Genomic DNA, 10,000 nt, shown 5'->3' with positions numbered 1-10,000 from the left:
GAAAAGGGGGAGATCTCTTTGAATACACAGATGAGTGGGAAAGAAAGCTCTGCGAGAGTGTGAATGTTTGAGTGACAGATAGCGACGCTGAGGGGGAGGACTGCGGGATTGAACTGTCAGCCAATCAAAACCAGCAACTGCGATAATCGGCCTTCCAGTAGAGATGGTGAGGTTTGATTAGGTTAAACTCATAATGGAATATGAAGGATTTCAAGCTCAGGAAAGAGAGGTTGCTGATTCTGTTCAATTGGCACACTCTTACATTTACTGCTCCTGGAAATAATTCGATTGGATTAACATTAATCTTAATTATGTGTAAAGCTATTCATCGTCATGCTCAGATCAGTTTTTAGTCTAGTTGCATCTGCTCTATCTTAAAGGCAACAATAGCCCAAATGCACTTCATATTTCCCAAGTGCATGTTCATGGGCCATGCATATTTTTGATACCCTAAAGTTCCCCTGCTCGGTAACCCTAACCCTCACCTCTTCTTTTAATAAAAATCCACGCTTGCCCGACCAAGTGACTTTACCTCCGGCGGCTCCATTCTGCTCCCGCATCCTCTCTCACACATGGCCCACCGTGTCGATAGCGCCTCCCATTTTGTTGTCAAAACAGTTCCTGCGTTTTAACCATGGGTGTTAAGTTAACACTGTCAGATACATCCGCCCTCCCCGTCCCCCTTCTGTCCGCCAGAAGGGAGCAACACAACCTTAAGGTCAGGGATCACGTTTAATGAAAACGAAAGGGTCAAACGTTTTAAAAAAGTTGTCGTTGTATAGAGCCAAAGGAAAGAGGGTTTAGTTGCAAAGAAGGTTAATCTGTCACCAGCATTGGTCATTGATTTCCTTTGAAATTCAAATTTATGGAAATTTGTTTTTCCATGCGAGTTCAGGCATTAACGTGAAACTTCAGCAGGGGGCGGGTGTGAAGGGCTGCTTGGCAAGGTGTGAATATTGAATCACGTCTCAACCTAAACCTTCATCGTTTTTTTTGGTTTCCGCTTAACGATCGAATTGCTTTCAACCACAGATGTGAACATCATCCGTCCTCATGCAAACGAAAATCAAAGTTGAGGTGAAGTGGGAGAGGCTGATAGGCTCGGATTGTGTGAGGAGGTGTTCAGTAGGAAGTGGGTGGAAGAGATAGGATGAGGGGAAGTAGTGGAGGAGCCTATGCAACGTCCTCACACAGCAGAGACCCAGCCTACACAACACTACACCTTACCCCGATCTACGATCACATGGAGATCATACGCTTTACGCTCACACTTCTTCGATACGAACAGGAGAACACTATCCGTGACGACGCCGAGCCGTGTGTGACAACGTGTGTTTAGTGGTTCTACGTGGCTGTGATCACATGGACGTCCAGAGAGAAGCTTCTCCCGCCATCAGCACATAACAACGCCGCCCGGATTCCCATCGATCGCTCTTATTTTCCACGCACGGATCATCTCTAAGTATCGCCACCCTTCATGGTTGTGGTGATTATTATTAGTTGTAAGTGTCTGGGGTGACTGTCAGTACAGTGTAAGCCTGTACTATTTACACCGTGGGAGCAGACTGTCCGCGCTGTCCATTCCTTTGTAGCCCGAGGATAACGGTGTACAACACCAGGCTGTGTGGTGTACACACTTGGACCAACGCAGTGGATGGTGTAGTAGTAGTAGTAGTACGATGGACTCGGTTGGATAAACGGACCTATAAGCGACACGTTGTTTTTTTAGTGCTGACATTTATTCGGGCTGTTAGTCGGCAACACTGCGATGAATCAAAGCAAACACGTCGTACCGGAGTGGAGGAGAAGAGGCTGTCAATAAACATAACCGCTGGATTTACAGATGAAGAACGGGGTTGTTTTTTGCGATCGCACTCACAACGTGTGTAGGCCTGCAGAGCGCACAGATATCCACCCCTGGCTCAGGCTTATTCAGCAGCTCAGGGTAGTGGTAGTAGTGGTAGTAGCGGTGGTAGATTGTTGCCTGCTGTAGTACGCTTTCCTCACAACTGTACTCTTAACTGTACAGTGGCCCCAGAGTCGCGCAGTATCGCTGCACTAACCATTTAGAAAACAATAAGAGAACTAGGCTAGTTTTTAACCCACAAGTTCCTCTTCTGGTCATCCGGACCCAAAGTTCCCCGGCCTGCGTGACTGCAGTGGTGGCAAGACCCGACCTACATGAGTCCTGGGTTTCCGCCATGGACGACTCCGGGATCATTCGAAGACGGAGGCTACAGGTGGGGTGACAACATAATGATGCATGACCTCAATTAGACTATATGCTGTAAATCCACCGATTTAGCATGGCAAAAGTGGACATGATCTTCTCTCTGCTGTTGTGGTGTGGCCTGTTTCACATTAAAGGAGGCAAACTGAATTTGAAAATGTTAGTTGGGAACTAATTTGAAAGGTCAAGAAAGATGAGAATGCCAGACATAGATTAAAGTAAAAGTAACTTGTAATCTTTTATTTAGTAAAGGTTGTCTATTCCTTTCTACAGAGGTAAAAAGTTGGGAATCACCATTTGTCTCATAATTATCTTGAAGATTCTACATGATTACTTTGTGTACGGACAAAGATTGATTTTCCCAGGTAGCACACACCCATGCAATCACAGTGTATACCTTGATGACATTTGTTAATGGGCTCAATTCCTAAACACACAAAGCACTCAATGCACTCAACGTGGCAACCCATCGACCCGCAAAGATTTCACTTGTGAGTGAAAAGAGATGCTTGATGCTTTGGAGCAAAGTGCACGAGTGAATGTTTGTCTGTGTTGGCAGGGACAGGTGGTCATGGGTGCATTTGCAACCCACTGATGCTGATGTGTAAACGTACATCAAGCAGCCCTGCCTAGAAATGAACACAGCACTCTACATATCAATTGTGGAGGGTCGATAAGCATATCTGAGCTAGGGGATTATGAGGATGTGGCCCATTAGCAGGTCTTATATTGGCATAGCTTCCCTGGCCTTGGCCCTTGTAAGAGAGTCAGACCACTAACAGCCCCACCAGTGAGTAGGGTTGGGGCAGCAGCTGGCTACTTAATGGTAGACCTAGGTGGCTGTTAGAATATGCTCATTTCCCTTCACCACTCTGTCCCACTTTCATTATCCAGAGCATTGAAGACAGAGGAGAGGGATGGAGATAATAACAAAAAAGAAACTTGCATTAACCTTTGTATATTTATCAATTGCCACTAGCAAGCTAACCATAAATAGCAGTCTTTAAGTAGCTTACCACAACTACCACGCAAGCCGTTACTAGCTAAGATAACTAAACATAAAAATAAAGGCTATACCAGCTAACCAGGAAAAACAAGCTATTATTTCCGATCCATAACCAGAAAGCCTTCAATAGCAAGCCAAAGCCATAACTTTGAAGCTCACTGCTGTCGCAGTGGTTGGGTGTCTTGTGAGGCTTTCATGTAAGCCGTAAGAAAAGTCCTTGGGTACCACCCATGATTGACTGACATGATGCTCATTGAACGGCTCCCCTCAGTGCTTAGTCATCTAGTTCCTCTAGGCAGGTGGTGTTGTCACTGTCTGCCTGTCATTTACCGTGGCTCGTACAACCAGGCAAGGGAGCAGGGAGTCGTCCCAGTGTACTGGTTTGGTGGCCACCAGTGGTAATGCATTAAACGTATTATCAGGCCTATATGTGAGGGTATCCATTTACAGCAGAAATAAAATGAACAAAAAGCTTCGTGAAGGAAGTATAGGATCAATTGAGAACCATTTCTTATGAAGGTATTTTAGTCTATTGGTCTAATGCTACTATTAGTATTACAATTTGTTTGAAAAAATCAAATGACAATATATTAAATCTGAGCATTGACCTATTATTTGCTCAACCATATTATTTGCTCCAGATAACCCTGACTGGCGGGACTTATATAGAATTAAGCTAAAATATAGGTTGCTAAGTAAATACAAATATGGCATTTTTTGGCCATCTGTATCCAGTTGGTGTAATACATTTAATTTGATAACTGAATAACTGAAAACTTTGAAAGTACTCATTGACTGACCAATTATCAATATTTAATCATGGTCGATCATTTTCATCACTTTGTATTTGAATAATCCCTTTTTCTCCAAATGGTTAGTTAATCAGTCTTAGTTTACTTATTGACGTACCTTTCCGCTCCCTGACAGGTAGTGCTTAGATAGTACAACTATGATTCTCTCCACACACACAGACCCTCTCCTCTCTCCCCCTCTTTCTCTTTCTCCCTTTCTGTCTCTTTCTCCCTTTCGGTTCTCTCTCTCTCTCTCTCTCTCTCTCTCTCTCTCTCTCTCTCTCTCTCTCTCTCTCTCTCTCTCTCTCTCTCTCTCTCTCTCTCTCTCTCTCTCTCTCTCTCTCTCTCTCTCTCTCTCTCTCTCTCTCCTTCTCTTCTCTTCTCTTCTCTTCTCTTCTCTTCTCTCTCCCTCTCTCTGGTTATTTTACATTCTGCCTCTTTAATTGGTCCAATATTTAGTACTGGGCACCGGGCCCATCTTGAATGCTCTAAGCAGCAGAGATAAGAGTGTGATGTCTCTAGAAGAGGCAGCTCACTTAGCCAAGTCCTGCCACTCACTGCCATACCAGCTGCCTCTGCTCGCTCATAATAGTCCACTGATGATAATTATACTTCCAGAAATCCAAGCAATGTATTAAATCCAAGTAAGCTAAAGGTATGTGGTATAGTGTCTATGAACCGAAGGGGAATGTGAGCGCAGCTTGTTGCAGCTGAGTGACGGTTGTACCTGTGGAGGCTCCAGGAATGGAGATTGCCACGGAAACGGGTTAGAAAATGAAATCCCTGGCTGGGATTTTATGTCCGGATCAAAGTGTTACATTCCTTTGATCCCTTGTTTGTTCTGATTCGACTTCATACATGAACTCAAAGGTGAACGGGTGAAGCCGATTCATGTCTTGGCTCTCTAGACATAAATGAATACTCTCAGTATCAGTTGCTGCAGAGCCATGATTCCAGGTCCCTGGTTAAACAGCTGGTCAACCATTAAGCTCAAAGGACAAGGCTGGCAGAAAGCTATTGGTATTTTGGTGGGGATGTTGCCAATTGGAAAACCGTCACATTATGTGGACCTGGTGCTGTAACGTTGTTTTTCAGCACATAGCTTGTCTGTGAATTAGCAACATGCAGAATACTTATTTTCCCAATCCCTCATTAATCCTGGGTAGGAATCACTAAACAAAAATACACAAAATGGCAAATCAGATAGAGGTTGTAATAATGTACAAATCACACATGGTACATGAAGAAGAGTCATAAACAAAATAAAATAAAATACCATTATTAATACATCTTCATTAATAATGCGTTTAGCTTTTCATTGTTTGTCTTTCTGTCTTTATTTATATAGGGTCCTCTCAGTTTGCCCAGCGATCATGTTGTAGTGGTTGTCATGGTCACAGGGCACATGACTACAAGGGACAAGTCATAGCGACATTGTAGAGTGACTAGCTCATCCATGGCAATCCCACGGACAGAACACAAGACAGGGCCAGCCACAGAACAGTTGTTCCAGCCTCTATCCATTAGCCTACCCTAACGGCTATATCTACACACGTCACACACACACACACACACACACACACACACACACACACACACACACACACACACACACACACACACACACACACACACACACACACACGTGGGTAATGGGTATGTACACTTACACAAATACGTTGACCCACACGCGTGCCATGAGGGCTCTCTACAGGGTCCTTCTGGCTGAGGTCACTTCCTTGCGGTGATGTAACTCATTAGCTGCTCCACTGGTGGATGATGTCATCCCATTGAGAAAAGCGGTCCACTCTTAAGCCCGGCTGCTGCACTCTGTTGCTCCTGTTTTACGACTACCTTTGAACACGTTTCCACGGTCACCGTTGAGGACAGGTGCCCTGCACCGATCGTGTGTGCGCGGACGAATGCTATGGCACATAAGCTTGTATAAAAAGGAACTTCACAAAATGTATGTTAAGGTTAGGCTTTGTTTATTTTAAATGCCAATAGTCCCAATGCCTGCTGCAGAGATTTTTATTTTAATATAAAAATAGGGCATGTCCTCACACAGGAAGGAAAAAAAAAGGAAAAAATGTGAGTGAATGCTCAAATAAATATTTATTTACCAGCAAAAAGAGGCGACTCAGTATACCACACCCTCATTTAGACCTCAGTCTATCTCCAATTGAGGACGCAGTGAGCTTACAAATCACAGAAAGCGGCAATAAAAAAATGACATACTGACTCATTTCTAACAGGAATTGTATTGAGTCTGTAGCTGGAGGCTTGCGCGGAGACGAGAGCTCCGACCGCCTGTCTTTGATATGTGAGGGGTGTGTTGTTTACATCTCCAGGGACATTGAAGGAGGAAACACGACGCTAGAGAAAGAGATTAAAAAAACAGCCAGACAGTGAGAGTGGGAAATTTATGACTGCTGTGTGCCCACCGGAGGGAACGAAATCCCTCACTGGAAAATAAAACCCAATTTCATTCTGTGTTGACCGTACTATCCTGGCACCTTTTGTGTTTGTTGTCTGACTTTTCATCCCAGCGTGGCTGTTAACTTCTGGATGGATGCCAGAAAGTGCACCCAGACTGTAACAGCCCCCCCCCCCCCTCCCTCACCCCCCTTCACATACACAGGAACCGCCTTGATCAGAATAAAAACAAATGTCGGCCCATCTGTGAGACGATATAACTTGATAAGAGAGAGCGGACTTTAGCCACGAACGGTAACCCGATCTCACCCGGGATCGGTGTAAAGTGGAACCAAATTGCCAATGGATGGGCAACAAGGAGGGTAATTGTGGTTGAGATCCGACCCGAGGGATTCTAATCGAATCACTGCCCTCGCCGCTCAGTCTCCATGCCATGTGCACGGCGGCAGCCATTTTTAAAAACCGGCTTTTGGTTTGACGTTTGCCATGTCCGTCCCATGGCCCTATTGAGCTTTCTCTCGCTCTGAGGACTTTCTGCATTTTGAATCCCGCTTAACACAGACAGATGTGTAGATGGGGTTATTCTTCGCCAGCAAGAGGGCGTGTTATGCTGGATCAATGCTTGTGTCCTTTCGGCCACTTTAGCTGTTATCATTAATCTTAGGGACGTCAGTCAAAGGACGAAACATAAAAAAGCTGAAACATTGTGAGTAATACCAAGTGACCTGGATCTTTTTGAAGCGGCTGATAATATCTAGTCAGTATCTTCATTGTCCTCTATTTGTAATATGTTACCCAGCTATCCAATGTTACAATCACTTATGTTATATCTAGCATGCACATATTTTGGCTGTAAAGGTATACAAGTCATGTTTATTATCTGTTCAATGTAGCAGACCGTTTTAGATTGAATAGCGTCCACATATGTTTGTAGGTTAATTGTATCGTCGTTCTTGTGGCACTGTGTAATTAAGCGGGTCCTCTGGTGCCGTCGTCATTGAGCAAAAACAACATGATAATCAGGAGCAGTAAACACCTACAAATATACTGGCAAGAGGCTGAATTACATAAGTCACACCTCTAACACAACATCATTGAACACTCCCGCAGGGTGGTTATGTTGAGGTATTAAACCTTCCTCTGTTAAGAAAAGTAACCAGAATGTTTTCCAATAGTTTTCATTGCATCAAATAAGTTTATTCATTCCTTCGTATTTTCTGTTTTCTTTTGAATTTCCAGAAGGACCTTCCACTGCCCCGGAAAAGTACCAGGTGGGTCCACTTTTTGTCACATACGCAAATAGTTTGATTGTACTGCTGCGTTAAAATCATGATTTCATGGCGAGAAAACCTGAGATGTTCCAGACCACAGCGTTTCTAGCTGTGTTTGGTTTGCAGTGTTGTGAGGCATGTTGTTGTGTGAGCTGTGCCTGGGCTTGAGCCCCTCTGTAGACACAATCTGTTGCACCAGTGAGCCACGCAATGGAAACTCTGCTTCAGCAAGCGCCCCGGCCTTAATGAGAGAGAGAGAGAGAGAGAGAGAGAGAGAGAGAGAGAGAGAGAGAGAGAGAGAGAGAGAGAGAGAGAGAGAGAGAGAGAGAGAGAGAGAGAGAGAGAGAGAGAGAGAGAGAGAGAGAGAGAGAGAGAGAGAGAGAGAGAGAGAGAGAGAGAGCCGTAGAGAGTGATCTAAGAGACAGAGGGGTAAGAGACAGATATATAGAACAAGGAAATGGGATGGAAGGGAAGGAGAGAAGGAAATGAGAGGAGAAGAGACAGAGAGCAGGAGGATGAGTTGAGTAAGGGTGAGGGAAGGAGGGATAGAGTAGTGTGGGAGAAACATACTGAGAGAGAGGGAGAGAGATGCAAAGTGGTAGAGAGAAGTGTGACACTGCAAGAGAGACAGAACGAGTGAGAGAGATGGATAGGCCGTGCTTCAGGAAGGGAGTAAAGTGTCACATGTACTGCTTAGCTGTGACTGATTAACAATGGCAGTACTAAGTATGTGTGCGTGCATGCAGGACAGTTACTTTTATTTCTCCAATTCAGAGCAACAACGTCATTGAAACGTCTCTGATCCTTGCCTGTGGTTAATCTTTATCTTTATGAAAGAGGCAGATGATGAAGAGATTTTTATATTATTATATTTACATTATATTATAATATCAGCAGCACCACTGTTTTGAATTATCAATTTGGACACAGCTGTGTGTGATATTTTATCGTATGTCAAACGCGGTATGTAAATACCATGTCAACTGAATTTGCATTCAAACCAACCTCAAACTGCTCACCATCTGGATAGGTGATTGACCGCTGATCTTTACTGTGTAACGTCTACGTGGGTCTGTGACAGGGTTTGTGCATTGGCTTGTGTGCGTGTGTGTCGCTGTCCATGGTGCTGAAAACCAAGGCAGGTGTAATTAGGTCGGGGTCAAAGTGCACCGCACACTCAGATCTACATTAGAATCTATCGATTAACATCCAAGCCCAAACCCTCAAACTGACAAGAAATAAACCACACATGACCCCAGTAGGAAAATACCAGAAAGCTTGAGAAGGAACACACAGGAAGATGGAGCTGTTCAATTTAAACACACAATTGGTCCGTTGAAATGGGCGATCGAGAAGCGAAAGACCCCCAACGCCGTGAAGGTGAGTCATCAGCTTGTAATGTAAGGCGCTTCCCCCGTGGATGTGTGGCTCTGTTTAACTCTCTAGCGCCCCCTCTCTGTCGCATGGCCAAACATCTTCTCATAGCTGCTGTTGAGGTCGTTGTGAAATACAACCTTATAGATTACAGCACAAATAAAAAGGGAATTCATTTCCTCTCAAAATCATTGGAATGGATGCACAAGGCTGGACAAGCAAAAATGCGAACCGTGACCTTTTACAAAGTCATGTTCAGGTTTTTTAATCAAGCATTTTCTTTTGCCCTCAACTTGGGATTTATTTTGCACAAAAAGAAAGCATTGATCAAAAAAATTGTCAGGGGAATAACTGTTGACACGTGCAAGATTACAGAAGCCAAGAGGCAAATTCATGTTTGCTAGCTGGCTTCTGCACTGCATAAACAGACGGGAAATAAATCAAGCTGTTGTTTCTTTCATCAGACAAACAGGTACTCCAGCCCAGACGGTCACGATAGTGGTGGTTGTGAATTGCGTGTGTTCTATGTACTTGTATGTGTGTGTGTGTGTGTGTGTGTGTGTGTGTGAGTGTGTTCCTATAAGCCCTAATGCATTGTTCTCGGTTGTCATTGCCCATGGCCTTTGACATGTGCCTAATGGTAGCAGATGTCACTGTAGGACACGTGTGTGTGTGTGTGTGTGTGTGTGTGTGTGTGTGTGTGTGTGTGTGTGTATGGGAGGGGTCACGGCAACAGAGGAAGACCCCTTTCAGAGGCCAGATGATGACATCATTACAGTAGCATGTCCGGATCGCTCCTAGACGCGTGGGAGAGGAAAGAGTACCGCAAATACATTTGAAAGTTGAATTAATGAGGCAAGGTGTTGCATCCGTATACCTGGCAGACCACCAT

General features: G+C 44.4%; 1 protein-coding gene across 1 annotated transcript in view; it reads left to right on the top strand.

The window, feature by feature from the left end:
- The first annotated feature begins 928 nt into the window (after positions 1–928).
- Positions 929–10,000, top strand: part of LOC115541067 (microtubule-associated serine/threonine-protein kinase 1-like) — a 64,867-nt gene continuing 55,795 nt past the window's right edge. The window contains 2 exon segments of the mRNA XM_030352808.1: positions 929–2,240; positions 7,703–7,734. Coding sequence (XP_030208668.1) covers positions 2,202–2,240; positions 7,703–7,734 — 71 coding nt within the window. The 5' untranslated portion in view covers positions 929–2,201.

This window comes from Gadus morhua, chromosome 3, assembly GCF_902167405.1.
Source record: "Gadus morhua chromosome 3, gadMor3.0, whole genome shotgun sequence".
NCBI classification, from domain to species: domain Eukaryota; kingdom Metazoa; phylum Chordata; class Actinopteri; order Gadiformes; family Gadidae; genus Gadus; species Gadus morhua.
The sequence above is the reverse complement of the archived record's forward strand: the minus strand, read 5'-3'. Positions and strand labels throughout refer to the sequence as shown.